Source organism: Rhyacophila brunnea, unplaced genomic scaffold (assembly GCF_057557595.1).
Source record: "Rhyacophila brunnea isolate RB1 unplaced genomic scaffold, BYU_Rbru_1.0 scaffold_2, whole genome shotgun sequence".
Taxonomy (NCBI): domain Eukaryota; kingdom Metazoa; phylum Arthropoda; class Insecta; order Trichoptera; family Rhyacophilidae; genus Rhyacophila; species Rhyacophila brunnea.
Window position 1 is genome coordinate 40,083,610 of NW_028232859.1, and position 17,875 is coordinate 40,101,484.

Consider the following 17,875-nt stretch of genomic DNA (forward strand, 5'->3'; position numbering starts at 1 on the left):
AATAGAGCACATAATTTTATTTAGATATTATTGCTATGATGAAATACCATACCAAAAGAAATCGCGGCAGGATGAAGACACAAATGCGTTTTTTTACTTTTTATTTGAAACCATTGAATGTGAGTCAAACGCAATTGTGCCTTATCGTACTGTGTTTGTGACATATATATGAAGTTTTTTATTCAACGTTGTGTCTAAGTATAATTTAATTTTGGGCCGTTTGATTAGAAAAAAATATATATTAGGCCACTAATCACCCCTTGCACGTAATTACATTAACAATTTAATTATTTAGTTATGACTATATTTGAAATTATATATATTATTATTTTTTAATTAAAAGTGAATCCTAACGATGTGATGATAGCCATAAAAATAGGCGCGAACGTGAATCGTGAAGAACTTCATTGCAGTTTGCAGTCCATTTTGAACAGCCGTGCGGTCGCGGCGTTCGACGCTCGCGGAAAATAAATATTATGAAAAAACCGACTCGAAGTATACACCTATCAAATAAGTCCGACTTCTACATTATAAACAGTAAAACATTATTAATCGTTATTAACAATGTAGAAGATCATAACCCAACGAACCTCTAATATTATAATACTTAAAATATTAAAAGAATCGTTCTAACCACGTGAATAAAAAACTAAAATAATAATAAAAAAATCTTCATATTATAATAAAATCATAACCAAACTTATTTTCATAATATCAAAGTAAAAATACTTTTTTAATTTATATGTTAAAACACTTACAGTTTACATCATGTGAATAAAAGTTTTAAATAAAAATAATCATTAATAATTATTACTTACCTAAGTATTTTTGTAATTTTTTTAAAAGTTTTCTGTGAACAGTGAAGGATACGTAGTGACACTATTTTTAATAATAAGTACTTGCAGTGACATTTTTAAATTATTTTAGGTACCTACTACATGATTTAATAGATACCTACGGCAAGGGAACAATACCGATTAGGTACTGGATATATTGTATATTTATAACATATTATATATATTTTTTTTAAACATTACCTACTGAAAAACATGTTTTTTGAAATTGAAATTTTGCATACATTATAAGAATTTAATCGTCTATCGTCTATTGCATTTTGAATTAATCAAACCATAAACAAGAAGATCTTTGTTTTATATTATTTTGAAGTAATTTGTGGAAAAAAATAGTAAACAATGTTTTATAATATTGGATACCCAGTATTAAGCTGCAGTTACTATTTAATATTAGGAACCGTTATTTTGTAAAAAAAAATAATATTACAATAGGTACATAATAATTTACCTATTTATTTATTGAAGAGAATATTAATAATAAATAATGAATAATATATTATTATTGTTTAATTGAAGACTCAATGTATAAAGCCATAATATCTTTTTCATAGGCATCTTATCTTGGAGACGAAAAATTTCAATGCAAGGCATACATGTTCAAAAACTACTTTCTGTCACCACTTCTCACAATAGTAGAGTACCTACCATGTATTTTTTTAAAGCGTGCTAGGTAAATACCTACCCACTTAGGTTTTATAAACTATGCCGAACACAGCATACTTCTTCAGAAAGTCGCGTATCTACATAGGTAATAATATTATTAGGAACATATTATTATAAGTACTAAGTAATCCTATAATCGGTACAGTTATCTCCAAAGTTATCTACATATTTTTGTTACTTTATAATACAATTAGAGCTTGTGATTTATCGATTTTTTCATTTCAGGAGATTATTGAATTCAATAATATTTGTTTTCTCAAAAACAACTTTTTTTCGGCCAAAAAAAATTTTCGACGAGAATTTAAATAGATTTCATTCAGAATCAAAGTCCAGTTTTTTTAGCTCTTCAGCCATTTTTTCGGAAGTTTCGGAAAATTCATTTCTCTAAATTCTGATTATTTACACACAATGGCCCAAGCCAGGCAAATGTTTGTGGTCACGTGGTGCTCACCATTGTGAAGAGCACGACATCCATTCGTTGTTTGACGATTAACCAACAAATTAACATTTTTTTAAATTATGAATTTTACATTAACTAACGTGGTTAATTAATTACTTTTACATTCATATATAGAGATATTATTTTATTATCATTCCTAATAATTAGCACAGAGACGTATCACCATGAAATTTATACGAAAAAAAGTACTGTAGAATTAAACATTTTTTTTAATGTAAAGGAATGCATTTTGTTTTTAAATTTTAAAATATAAAATTTATATATGTGTTTGAATATTAACATAATATCAATGCGAGCACCTGATAAAATGATGTAGGTAACTTATTCATTTTCAAAATTAATAATTATAGTCATTTTCGCCCGCATAAGGACGCGCAAATTATCTTGCATTGTAAATTTATAATAACCAAGTGCACATTATGGTAATAAAATTATTTATTATTAAACATACCAAGTATTTAAATGTTATGCAATCAAAAGAGTTGCGCTCACTGCAGAGGCGCACGTCGACTTTAAGTAAGGGGCCCTATTATTAATTAATCCGCAGTTTACATTTTTCAATACGACCTTGGTTGTATGTACTTCATAAATACGCATTATATTCATGACTATACCTCAGTTGAGGCATGGTCTAACTAAAACGATCGTGACTCCTCAACACGAAGATTGTGCAAATGACGCGTGCCGAACGAAATATAATTTGTCATATAAATCCAAAATGCGTCCATTTAATGTTCTGTTTATTGTTCTATTAGTAACAATAATAATATATTCATTGACATGTTTTCTTTTTCAAGTAAATGGGTAACGTTTTTTAGTCATCTTCACACGTTTTAAGAATTAATACCCCCGTCGCCATCACGAAACAAATTGACGTGTTCAGAGCTCGACTTTCGCTCTCCGATTGCCAGCGAGTCCAAAATTTCGTCGTACCTATAGTTGAAAATTATTTGCCGTTTCACTGAAGTACCATCTTAATAGATCTTTTGGACACAATATTCACATTTTCGTACCTATTCGTTAATAATTAATGTCACGCGTTTCGTTGTTATTGATAAGTATATTATTATGTATGTACCTATGTCAGATAGTCAGATTATCATATTTTCGTCATCATCATTTTGCTAATAATGGCCGTAGAGGAAAGCTATTATATAAAATAAAATAAAAAATAAAACAAAATACCAATGAGGTACCAAAATACAATATGAGGTAAACGCTACATAATTTTAACAATACTCAGGACCGGTTGTCTGCAAATAGTTAAAAGGACATCGTCAAACGTCACGACAATGGTCTAAGATTTCCATCCAGAGCTTCCCAAAAACCCTTGGATTCCATGGAAAGTCGCAAAACCTTGCGAAAAAGTAGTCAAAACTTGGTGACATTTTTATAAAGAAGGATGCATTTTGAAAGTTTACCTTGGTTAGATGACGCGTCATAGTTATTATTATATTAGTGAACAATTCATTTGAAGTGTTTTTTTTAGAAACAGTAAATATAAATTATTATTACCCATTATACAAGACGACACGGTCCAAGCATGAGCAGTACATGATCTGCCTAGTGCCTATTCAAAGGAACGCAACTGTCTAACAATCATTTCACTTACAAATTATTTAGAATAAATGTTCGATAAAAATTCTTCTTAATTTGAACTCAAATATTTAGTGTCGTAGATGTGAAAATCAGCTAAGTCCATAATGGATGAATAGGAGAAAAACAGCATTTTAGTTTTCTCAAGTACACAGTCACAAGGTTGAAAGTTTATATTATTTCGATAATAGAATATTTAAAATTAATAAGTTCCATGGTATGATAATGCAGAAATGTTAGAAAGCAGTTGTTCTTCATCAATTCACAAAAAAGTCAAAAATACCTAAAGGTGGACTTTGAAATCTAGCGACACATTTTATTCATGTCTTTACCTCAAGAATAAATTGATTAGGTATGTTGTAATAATTGTATCTATCTGGCCGAAATTAATATTAGATTAGATCTAAATCTAATTCTAAATTTGAAGAAATACATTATTACATGACCGTGACTAATATTGATAAACGGAATAGTTATGTGGTATTATTACCCTAATCATTTTATTTTTAAACCCTCTTGTTTATGTACGATACTGTCATATAGCAGTAAGCTGTAAAACTTTTTTGTGACGCGGTGAATATTGAAGGATCTTCCCACGCTACCTTTATAAGTTATTCATTGAACATGTGTTGATCGTTGTCAGTTATACATTTTTGTTATACATCGAGCTGTGACAGACCTAAAAGAAACAACCCACACGAGAAAAGAGGTGAGGGTTGGCCACTTGTTGGAACCTGTCAGACGTTCAAAGTACTGACATCTTTTTTATCGAACTCATAAAGCTTTTACTTCAAAAGGATGTGTTTGAAAAAAGCTGTTACGATTTTGTTTGTCTAGGAAGAGGCAATAACCTTCAATCTTTATTACGAGTACAACTGATTTGATGTGTTGTTTTTTCAGTCTGCATCAATGGAATAAGATTAACATAAATTAAATATATTAAAAAAAAACTTTATATTAAGACTGCCTACCCATCAGACCTGCAGCACGTTTATGAAAAATACTGCAGGGTGTGATAAGAGTCGGGCACGTTGTCCATAATCAATACGATACTTTTTTTGGTTCTTGTCGGTTTACACTTTACAGGAAGCGGCAAACAAATTTTGAAAATAGCCGATATACTGTATTATTGGTTAGGTTAGGTTAGGTTTTCATTATTGAATTCATGAATTTTGCCAAAATCGGCTATGAAAATTAGCGCGGTTTCCGCCTGGCTTCTTGTAAACCGACTTGTACCTTTTTTCGCTAAAAATAATTAAATCTAGATATATTAAAAATAAACTGCTATATTTGCTAATTGAATTTCTCATTTATACGATTACTGTCTAAGAATTAAATTAAAAAAGAATTTACTGAAATAAATCTTCATGATAATATAATTTATGATAAATCATCGTAAATACGATATCCCTATAATATATGAGGGTTGTTTCTCTGTTCATAATATCAGTATTGACTGGATATGTTACAAGGTTGTGACATTTTTATTCAATTCTCAATTAATCATCCAAGTGAAGTTAATATATTCTTAGTAATTAAGGTCGAATCAAATTGTATGAGTCGCATTGATAGAAAGATAAATCGACGTTAAATATCATTTACACATACTATGTAGCACGTAGAAAATATCATTTTGATTACTCCGTCGAACGAATTGCAATTAAAGTCGTTAAATTTACCCAATACTTTTACTATCATGAATGATATTATTTTGATTTCTGTAGTTCGTGCCGTTTTTTGAATTCATTGTTAATACGTAGTATGTAATTTAATTTAATTAAACCGTAACGAATTAATTTCTTTGCAAATATATTATATCCGACACCGTGTTAAATAAGTTACATAATATTTACAAGGTCAAACTCAATATAACGTATTCAATCGAAATGCATAAATAAATATATTTTACACGGCAACTATTATGCAGTATTTCCGTTTTAACATTACATAGTTTAACTATTTACTAAAAAATCATAATATTATGCAAACATTGTGTGAATTTATCATTGCATTGATGTTTTGAATATGATACGTACTCTTATGATAAATTATGTGCATATAACCGATATTTTTTGGAAGCCATAAACAACACATGCAGTTAGGGGGAAAGTGCGTTTACTGTGGGGGAGAATGAAACCCTCATTAATTAATAAATTGGATAGGGTTATTGCTCGACAGTTGCAGTAACATAGTAATATGTATACCTATTTTATTATGCGGCTATTGTTAATAATATATTATTAATTTAAGAAACTATAATACAAAATGTATATTCATATTGATTGTAATCAATCGTTTACATATTCATAGATATTTTGTGGAGATTTTGTTGGAACAGGCGTTTATATTAAAACCCTTATACTTTGAAGAAAAAGTAATATATTTGACAAGTCTTTTCTTCAAATTAACGGTATTTTTATTAATTTATTATATATTATATAAAATACCAACGCTAAAATAGTATATATCACTGTTACTCGAAAACCTAACAATAAAAAGTAATTTAGATGAGATCATTCAATAATGAGTATTAAATTCTTAAATATTGTTTTTTTTCTACAAAGAACGTTCAATCAAAATACCTACGTATGGTAACTAAATTACAGTTTAATTTTTATTTGTAAGGGAGATGAATCAGTGACTTTAATATTTTTCTCATTTAATAATATACGTATCTTAATAAAAAATACCCTATTCCGACTAATCTCTCTATGAAATCTCAATTTTCTGTACATATTAGATATTATTTTTCGTGAAGTTCACTGATTAATAATATTTTTATAATGCATACCTGCTAAAGTAAATTTTACTTAGGTACTAGCAGAAAGAAACCATAATATATAAACCATATATAGGTACTTACAATAATTAATAATCATACTTGACAAAATTAAAATAGATATAATATAGCAGTACCATTATTTTTTGTAATATACATAATATATACATTTTAACTAATCTTCTTAATCACATTATCAGCAGATAACTAGACAGACTTCAAGATAAACAAAACAAAATTAACAACATAAATTATATTAAAATTCAGTATTGTGAAACTATTTATAATATTCTCCAATGGATTAAATTGTGTGAAATTGAAACGGATAATTTTAACAGTCAATAAATAGTTGAGTGCGTGTATAAAGAATTATACGAAGGGGGCTAGATTGCTATGGGCGCCCCTGCAGGGCCGCGACTGTTGAGGATGACGCCCCTCCGCCACAGTTTTGCGGCCCCTTCGCCAGCTAAAGCGCCTCCGCCCCCCGCCGACTCCATGTGGGGGTACGCCAGTGACGCTGATTGCCGTGCCAAAAAAGGTAATTATGATTTGTATAATGATAGAATACTTACATTTTAATGGTGATTTACGAGTTTTCATTTTATTGTGACAAATGGAATATTATTGTAGGTAGATAGTGTAGGTCCACACTGACAATAGTCAGACTCAATTACATATATAATAAATAATATGCACTTTACAATTATAAATGAGTGTTTAAAAAAATATATTACTAAAGTAATTATCTATGTTGCCTTTGTAAGAACTGTGATGTCTTGAAATTGTCACTTAAGTATACAATTCTAACCCATATGTAAATTTAATAACTGCGACACTTTTACTGATTGGACATGAGAGAGAGCAATTAATATTTTTCCATCAATTAATATTGATGGAATTTAAATGTGTCATTCACGTGTTTATCTCAATAATTATTACTTACATTATGTATACTTTCACATACTAGATACATAATAATAATATACACAATTAAAATATTGGTATTTTGAGTAACAAAATAAGTTGATAAACTCGTTCGTAACAATTACATAGGAAACACATAGCCTTGCGGTCAGAGCAGATGGGCGCGAATCCCAGGGGGCGTGGCTTCGAATCTCGCTGGGTCTCGTATTTTAATAATAAAAAGTATTGTTGTAGGTAAGTATTTATGAAATTTTGGATAGATTATTAGGCACCAAAGCTGTATCTTAAAAATAATATTATCGTTCATTAGGTATTTTATGTATGGACACATTTTACTTAGATTGTTCACATAGGTATAATACCTATGGGCTATGTCGTTATTTACGTATGCCATAAATGTTTATGTTTCGGCATTGGAGCGTATAGCAAGCACAAGTAGTGTGTTCTATATTTTTCTTGAACCTGCACTTTCCACATTTTACGTCTGTCAACCGTCATTGTCATTACTAAATCCAGTAACTTCCCGTAAGAATAGGCAGGTTTTGTATTAATTAGGGGTGGGCACATCAATAAAGAATGCGAATAGTTTGTTATGTAAGTTCTAAAGACCGATGGATGTTGTGAGAATTTTAAAGGCAAATTGCATTGATCAATAATACAAAAAATAGATAATTTATTTGAAAGTAAAAACTAAGAAAAGAGGTGGAATTTTGGTAGATAGGTACTTTGACTAGGAAAACACTGCGTTGATATTTTGGTAACACTTTTTCAAGGGGAGGAAAAGTTGATTATATTTTATGATTGCAATAATAATGTTTTTGTTGTCATATGAGACACTTTTTAGTTTAATAATTAACTGTAATAACCTCTTAATAATTTAATAAAAACTTATTTTTTAGTAATATATCATAACAGCATTATCATCCGGTAATGATCTACACATTCACTGCTGACCAGATAATTACTAATTAATTACCACATTTAAATATCATGCTAATCATTACAAATCGCAGTCCTCAATTCCCAATGAATACGGCAAAATATTCATCAGAATCACCACCGCCTTGCGCCACAAAGAATTTTCCAAGGTTTTTGCAAGGCGGTTTCATAGGCCCTGGCCGAATTCAAATTAGCAATACCCGATGCGGGTAGAAGAATAGTTTTCAATAAGGCATATTCTCTCAGCCGGCACAATTTTCATTTGACTAGCATCAAGTAGAGTAGTTTGCGTGCCAAAGTCCTTAAAGAAACCTTGATAGTAAATGCAAGACATCCATAAAGGCATCTAGAAAAAAAAAATGCTAACCATATAGCTAGTACCTAATCCCAAACATAGTAATATGATCCAGCTTACCTGAAAGTCATTTTCAAATTAACCATGAGAAAATTCGTATTACTGCATCACTCACCGCCACAGGAATGAGAGGAAGAGAGAACGTGAAACCTCGCGCTTTAAACTGGTACATAGTTTCCCCGTATCATCGCGCTAAAGGCGAATAGTTTGACGATGAATGCCCAATCGAATAGCAGAACGTATCATTTTCACGACGAATGGGAAATTGAGTTTCTGGGTGAAAGAAAAGTGTTTAATTTGTAACGCCTCAATGTCCATATCCAAATATAATACGTTTGTTTAAATGGAAGAATGATAATGTGAAAGTATGATAGATCGTTGCCAGTTTCTTGATATTTTTAGTAGATCACAGCCTACTTGGACTTGAAGCCTGATAGTAACCCATTCGACACCTCTCGGTCCATTACTCTAATCCACCATGTATTTCTAATTTTTATTAAACGAAAATAGTATTTTTATTCATCGTTCACGTTATAAATATTTGATTAGTATTTAATTAGATTTACCTTAATCAGATAATGGGCGTAGAAACTACATCGGTTTGATTTTATTGATTATTTTGCAAAAAGTGGTATTTAACGTTCATGACACACAACTAATAAATTATTTTAATGAAGACAAGCCAATTTGAATTAAACGCGCCATTTCACATATTTGGTGAAGTGACATTCCTGATTTGACGTGATAGTCCGATTTTATCTTATGTCAGTGAATGTCACCGTCGCAGTGGCTATTTAATTATTTTTCTGTGGTGAAACTAATATAATGTTCATAGTTTCCTGTGGTTTATTTATGTGATTATTTTCACGTTTTCATTTGCTAAACTATGGATTATTGTGAATATATTAATAGTTTTTTTCTCAGAAGCCGTCATATTATATAAAAGCTCATAATAAAATATATGTAAGTATTATTTTTTATTTTAGAAACTTTGCTGATTTAATAAAATTGGAAAGGTTATTTTTAATCGAAGTTTAATTCATATATGGGTTTGAAAGTTTATTAGAAGCTAATTAAATATAATATGTAGTTTTATGACTGAGCTTTTTCATGTTTTTTACTCTAGATTCTAGAATCTACAACGATTAAGTATAAGTTCAATAAAGTTTTAATTTATAATATAGAACATATTATATTTTATACTTACCATGAATTTTAATTTTGTTTTTATTTAGAAAAAAATATTAGAACCGATAAATCCTGTCCACTATTCGATTTATAAATTGATTAAAATGCTCTGCATATAAATATATATTATTATGTATAATATGTATCTAAAAATAATATTAAGTACTTACTTACCTATTTTTTTACGTGGAATAGATATCACATCCTTCTCATAATTAGGTAGAATATATATTTGAATGCGATCAAAATTTCCCACTATATATAAGTGTTTTAGTCGCACTCACAAAAAAATGGTAGGTACCTACTCGTATGGTAACCTTGATTAACTAGGGGGCGGCAGATGGCGGGGTTAACAAAATCTTGCAAGTGTCACTGACTTCCACGTTTACCCCAATCTACTACTAATAGTTTATACCCCTCACAATCGCACTTTTCCGCGAATATTCCATATACCCAGATAGTTCACACTTTGAACTAGCGATAAACACCTAGTCTGCAGTTATAACTACGGTTGCTTACCTGCGAGTTATTGTAACATCTCGCATTCATAAGTGGTTGTCGAATATGCGTAACTTAACGGTCATAATTATTGATAGGTTTATGAAACGTATAATCGATGTATAAACCAATTACAAATCGACCATCTATTGAACAGGGGTAATCAACCTGGTCCCTACCGCATATTAGTGGGTTTTCCAGCTTTCATGATAAGCGGTAGGGGTTTGAAAACCTATGGCAAAATAAAAAAATGCCTGTCTTATATTCAAATATTTAGTTAATTAAATGTAATTTCACCAGACTTCATGCTTATATGTATGCAAAGTATTAATAAAAAGATAGATTTAACTACAGTAAGTTGTTTTATAAAGATTTATTCTGCCAAACTTAGCGAAAGTCTGACATGAAGTATGTGGTGAGTAATTATTATTAAGTATATGCTTTAACTCTACTTTATAAATTGTATAGAGTAAAGTCACTTCCCCGGTGGGCGGTTAGAAAATTTTACTACTAACAGAGATACTAAAGTGGGCGGTAGGTATAAAAAGGTTGACTACCCCTGATGTATTCAATAACGACGTTTATCGTTGCTATTAGGAATATAAATTATTATGTCCGCATAATAAAAAATATATGTATTAGTAGGTAAGTATATGTATTTATTTTCACACAGTTTTTAGTTACCTATATCTAGTCTTCACTTCGTATGTATTGTTTAAAATTACACATGCGTACCTACATCAATTTTTCGATTTTCAGATGAAGGTATCTGGAGTGCAAACATAACGCAGGGCTGGCGACGTCTGAGGCGGAGATGTTCACGCTTACGTGCCGCCGCAACTCCTCGCGAGGTCTCCCCCCTCGACTCGACAGACCGTGACTCGCCAATACCTGCGGAATCACGCTCCAAGTACTCCCTTCTATCGGACACCAGCGAAGAACTAGCTAACGATAGCCGTACCCAAGAAAACACAGGAAAATTATCCCTCAGAAACAGAGTGAAAGTTTTAAAATCATCATCAGTAAGAGCAGGGGGCGCTGGTGTTCAAGAACTTCAACGATCCTTACGAGGAGGTCTTGGTAGAATACAAGCCGGCCTCAGAAGAAGAAGAGCTCTTTCCGTACAAGACGTGTTTTGTTCGCACGCAACTTTTTATGTACCTAGTCCAGGACCTTCTTCATTACCCCCAGGCAGATCAGCGCCGCGGTCTGAAGAAGCTAGTATAGATTATCGCAGATCGGTGTGGGATGTAGGGAGAAGGACATCATTACGCGGCGATGAAGTGGTTCCACCTCCGCGAGCACCGAGACCACCAGAACGTGACCGCGAGCGAGGCAGCTCGGCGAGACGAGGAAGCTCTCCGGATGTTTACCTGCACAGAGAAAACCGCCCTCCTAATGGCAGAACAAACGTTAAAATATCGAGAAGTCCGTCGCAGAAAATTTACCCGAACGACGATAAATACGAAATACCTACAAATAATCATAGAATCTTCAGTGGATTATTGCACAGGGGTAATTCGACAGCTTCTAGAGTCTCTTCGTACGCCGAGACGAACAATTCTAAATCTACGAGGCCTTTTAGTGAGTATAACAATAATGATGTGAAAATTGGACAGTATTTACCAAGATATGGTAACGGTCATAGTGGTGCTAGTAATAATAGAAATAGTTTTTGGGCCCCCCCTTCGTTACCGGAATACCAGCCTGTGTATAATGATAGGCGACATAACAATGCTCCTAGAGGACTGCCTCCAAGGCCGACTTCCCGACCTCCATCGTCAGCTTCCCAGTCCGCGTCTGTTACTCACGCGCCACCACCTCGGAGATCACCAGAACAAAGGCCGGAAGAGCGTGACAGCTCACTTTTGACCCAGGTATGTACAATAATGTTCTACTCGTGTAAATAAATAACATACTATGTACCTACACTGACCGCCATAATATCAGGTTTTTTTACATGCAGCCAACTTAATGGTGATTGTTTACAATCACACGTTTTCGTGACACGGACATGTTCAAATAGATTGAGGGGTGATTATTTAATCCCGCCTATACTATACGTATGATATTACCTATGTTGAAAGTCCTTCTCAATATTGTAAATGTAAATGGTATTGAAACCTTTAATATAGAAACACAATATGTAGTAGAATCGTTTTATTTTTGTAACAAAATAGGAAACGATAAAGTAGAAACAATAACATTCTTATAGATAATGTATTGCGCGTAGTATTTTGAAATAAACGAATACCAATATTTGGATCAGTGCACCATTCAAGTCATTTGGTAGCATAGCAACCACCGCTATACAAATGTTATATAATAATTCTTTTACTTTACGAAGCAGGACTCGCAGTAGCAACATTCTAAGAAGAAATGATTAATAATAGCTCTGATCGGCATGGTTATTATACGCATAAATACTTTCTTGATTGATAATTTGTGAAAACGGAAACTTATTAAATTAAAGGAGAGAGCAAAAACTCGTGGGCTATTATGGAATGGGTGGAGTTAAAGATCAAACATGTCGACATCTAAATACATAGCTATCACATTAAATGTTGTTTACGCAGTCCACATTATAAAAAAATGCGCTTTAATTAAAACAACACTCTACAAGACCATGCGTGTAAGAGAAAAAAATGCGAAAAAATGTCATGAATCTCATGATTGTCAATGATTTTCATATAAAACACAAAAATTAGTGAGCAGTATTACCGATATACAAATATTATTATATTTATAATATGCTTTTACTTATACTTTTAAAGCTTTTACGCATTGTTTATTAAATTTGTTTGCTGGTTATTGTGTAGGTCTAAACTAGGCTTAGCGCTAAGTGGCGTATGCTTGGGGTACCTACTGAATTGGAAAGCGGCTATTTTGAATAAGGATAAATGGAGCGAGTTGTAAACCCATCCCGGGTTGTCGCACTCTTAATGATAATTATGAAGGGACACAGCACTTTCGTATATGGTATTTTCTATTGTGAAACTTATGAGGGAGAAAATATTAAAGTTTGTGCATACCCCGCAGAATTTCACATTAACGTCTCTACGCCTACTTGAACCACATAATGGTGCGTTTCGTCAACCCCCACCCCTCTCGTCTGTACCATTCGGCCGTAGTAAATATAGAAGACAGTCCGTCGCTGTAGGATTGGTTTGTCGAATAGACCAAATGTCAAATGTTCAGAAAACGAAAAACAAATTTGCATTATCCTATATTTAAATACATGGAAGTATTTAAATTGTTGTTTTTACATCATATGAATGATGTATTCACTACAATGTAATTTAAAGAAAATGATTGTTCTGGTCCATTTAGATACAAAAAATCATCATTAAAAGGTCGATTTCGACAAAAACGGATATTCGACAAACCAATCCTATAGCGACGAGTCGGCGAGATAATATGCCTGCGCAGGGTATAGAATGGATAAATACATACAAATGCATCCACAGTTGCGGTTTAATGCAAGGCTACAAAACTTAATTTTACAACTGTAGAAACGTAGGTACAAATGTAGGTATACGTACAACCTAGTACACGCTTAATATATGTATAATTCAATTTTATTTAATTCTTGGTATATGAGGTACCTATCTGTCAAATGCTTAAAAATACACTATGATAAACGCATGCCCATCCGTGCATAGATCAATGAACGAATCCCATGTGTCAGGGTTACGCAAACTGAATACAAAACACAATCAATCCGCCTTATGATAATAATTTACAATAACTCAACATGCGGTCCCTGAATCATCACGCCATTGTGTTAACCGTATGTTTTTTTCTGTCAAAGGTGACGTTCACGAAATGCGCCGGCGGAAAGGGTCTCGGCTTCAGCATAGTCGGAGGACGAGATTCGCCAAAGGGCAACATGGGCATCTTCGTGAAGACCATCTTCGAAAATGGACAAGCGGCTGAAACGGGCGAATTGAGAGAAGGTAATCATTTTTTTTCTTATACTTTACAATATTTAATACGTTGATACAATTAATTTTAAGGGTCTCTTGTATTCATTTAATGCCCCTTGAATACCACTGCACATGTGTACTGAGTGATACGTTCAGATCGTGTATTGTATTGCTTGGTTAGAAATATATATCATAAATACTATTAGGCCCGTTTCAGACGGGACACCGGTGTCGCGGTTGATATAATATAGGAGGCCTTTGTATTCGAATAAAGGGGTCTTTGTATTATGTTTATGAACGCCCCAGAGCTAATGATCGCACGACCCCTCGCAGTGTACTCCGCCAATTAGGCTTAGGCCTTGTGATTGTTTCGAAAGCTTTTTAGAACTAAGCTTATTACAGTATAAAAAGTATTAAATAATGATATGTCGAATGTTAACATATTCTGGCTCCCTCAGTCAGCAGACAACTTAGGTATACCTATAATAAAACTTCCCTCGTTTTTAATCGATATTAATAACCGTGCTTGGCTATAATATAGGTATACTTTGTTTTCAAAGTATCTACAAATTAAATTTATTATGATTTCAAATGAAAATGATCAATGTCTACGATATACTTCAATATAATTTATAAAAATATATTCTCTTAAGTCAATCCCACCAACACTTTTGCTAATGTAAAAACTATACAGTATAATATAATGAATAAATTTAATGTATTTTAATTCGCCAATGATGATTCTGTGTTCAATATTATACGGGCGGAGTATCCGGATACCAAAATATATACAAGGTCTTGGCGGATTTCTATGTGGACCAGAAGTTACCAATTATATTTAATTTGATATTATATCATTCAGTAGACATCAAAATAATAATTAAAATAATTGACCCTATCTAGACGAATATAGATCTTGTTCTGGTCTAGTTTATTATTATTCGAGCAACAATAGATAATATTATTATTATACAGGTCGTTGAAAACAAATATTAATTTATTTTCATATTAACGCGAATATCAAAAATGTAAAATAACTACCAGGATATATTATTGTAAGCTATAAGCAGAATTTGAATATGGTAAAAATTAAGAAGTGTAGAGTCTGTATTCTATAAACTGGCGTACACGTCACACGGAAAGCATTGTGCCACCACGTTCAACTGTTGCAAGTTTTCAATGGGTGGGAACGGAACGTGATATATACCTACTAGAAAAAATCACATTTGAAAAAAGCCGTTGGCGTCGTATTTTTTTCAAATGTAATTTTTTCTAGTACTTGTGTATTTATCTGAGGTGTTTTCAAGTTAGGTACCTATGTAATATGTTTAACTAAATAAGTATTCCAGATCTAAATTGTGAGATAAATTAGTAAAGACCGGGGATCGAATTGGACTGGACCGCACCGGAGCGCCGTTCCAGTTAATAAAATCCTCAAGATTATCGCGTTGTCTCGTGGATATATAAAATTGACCGTCTGAACTAGATATGCAATATAATAAAAATTCGAACACATTTATTTTTATAAAATACACATACACTTAGATAACTATGTTAATATTTTCGTAAAATTATCGAGCGCTCCGGTTCGTGAAATTTTCCGTTTCGAGCACTGAAAGACTCATTAAGCAGAATCTGATTTGGCTTCCAATAGATCCTGGAATAATCGTACGTATACAGTTTGCCGAATTTTAGTTATATATAGCCATTGAAGCATTCGTCATGTTTTGCTACTGTCTACTGTTTGCTAAGTACCTCTACCTACAGGTATTTAATAATACTATAATAATTATTTCATCAATATGGAATCTTACGATATACCTACAGAGATATGAGTCTACCTGTATAAACACTATCAACGCCAAGAATACACAATAACTGATAACATCTGAAATATTCAAACTGCTGTATTATCCGTTTGATAGCTTCTGGGATAGTCAAAGAATGATGATAATAGTGAAAACGTAAAAGGTTAATGCTTCGCCTAGGAAAATAAATTCTGAACGCCCACATACTTCGCGTTGCTCGTTTAAATTGCATCAAACTTCATTGAGTAGATAAAGTGAGTACTTGCACATAAAACCAGTGGTTTGAACACTTTTTACTTTATTGTAATGCATAAAACTTTGTATGTTTAAAAATATCCACCAAGAGACAATAATGAAATGGTATCTGATAATATTAAACCAATGAAGAAAAATTATCCAAAGTTAATTATTATTGATATTCATTATGAAAATGTACTCAAATAAGTTACAATTAATAATATTATGTGGAATAATCTATTTGTTTCTTCTTTGTTACTAATTGTTACTAAGCTTTCATTCAGATGTTATCAAAATTGCCACAGTTACGCAAAGTTGACTCTGAGACAATAATTATTGGCAAATAAAACAATGCTCATTTATAACAATGGTATTATATTTGTTATGGATCGGTAATCGATAAAAGTGTTTATTAATCCATTTGACGTATTCTGCGATATTACATGTAGCTATCGATTCAACTATCCATTACTTTTTTTAATATAGAGAGTAGTATTTATAACATTCCCAAACGTTAATAACTATCGATTTGTCTTGTACGAGATCGACCAGTTTCTTATCTTACCTTCTGACTTCCTCGATTTTTTTCTTTGTTATGCGTGACTCGTCCAAGGTTGATGTCTTGCGCAATATTTTTATCAATGCACCCGAGAGATAAGGTGATGTTTAGAACGCGTGCACTTTTATTTTAAATGTATTTACGTTAGAACTAAAAATTAGTTGGAGTAAAAATTGATGCACCAGTATTAATTACCAAGACTATTGACAAAACGTTGACAGAATTTCGTTTTTGCGTCAGCTAAAAATGTCCCGATTATCAGTTAAGTCACTTTGTATCTCCCTGTGCACAATATACTATCGCATATTGGTAACTTCAGCATTTAATAACGCAATTACTTGAAACAGATCCAAATGAAGTAAAAACTATCTAAATCAGATTTAAAGCTCTTTCAGATGGATTTAACCCCAACAATCTTAATAACTAAATTAATGATAATTAATATTCATTTCTTAGCAAAAATAAAATAAGTGAATAAAAAAGTTTAATAGTTCCATGTAAAATTAATACCTAAGTTACTTACATATTCGTAATGTTTGAGAACTGATTGAATAGGTCTCGTTGAATGACCCTTTTTTAAATTCAATGCAAGGAAATGACCCCATCGTAGTGTGACAGAAGCCGTTTTTATTGGTGACTTAATGCAATTATGCAGCTCGTCTTACGAATGTGTATATTTAAAAAATAATGTTTTAATTATTTCAAGTAAGTAGAAACACGGTACGGCTTTCTATCACGGATTCCAGAATCCTGGGATCTCGCACGATTTATTGATCCCAAAATCCCGGGATGGAAAATAGGTAGGTACTAGAATTCCGTGAATTCTGAATTTGTTTTCATAAGATTTTGATTAACTTAAGAAGTTAGTATTAAACAACGAAGTATTAAATTACCACTTTGATCAATATAAGGCCCACACGCCGGCGTGTAGCGTGTAAAGTTGACCGGCGTTCAACTTTTCTCTGTAGATTTTTTACAATCTGCTTGTTAGCTTGTTCAATGATTACACTGAGCGACTTTATAGGCAGATTGTAAATTCGCCAACAAACAGCTCGTAAAGTAGCTCAATGTAATTGACGCATTAGTCAC

At 32.2% G+C, this 17,875-nt stretch overlaps 1 protein-coding gene across 2 annotated transcripts in view; it reads left to right on the forward strand.

Annotated features, from left to right (window-relative positions):
• The first annotated feature begins 406 nt into the window (after positions 1–406).
• Positions 407–17,875, forward strand: part of LOC147072311 (uncharacterized) — a 54,297-nt gene continuing 36,828 nt past the window's right edge. The window contains exons 1-4 of one of the 2 annotated variants that reach the window (XM_085947450.1): positions 407–981; positions 6,553–6,890; positions 11,016–12,133; positions 14,068–14,212. In XM_085947450.1, the coding sequence (XP_085803576.1) occupies positions 6,746–6,890; positions 11,016–12,133; positions 14,068–14,212 (1,408 nt within the window). In that variant the 5' untranslated portion in view covers positions 407–981; positions 6,553–6,745. The remainder of the gene's footprint in view (positions 982–6,552; positions 6,891–11,015; positions 12,134–14,067; positions 14,213–17,875) is intronic. The other variant, XM_085947451.1, reaches the window with a different exon arrangement.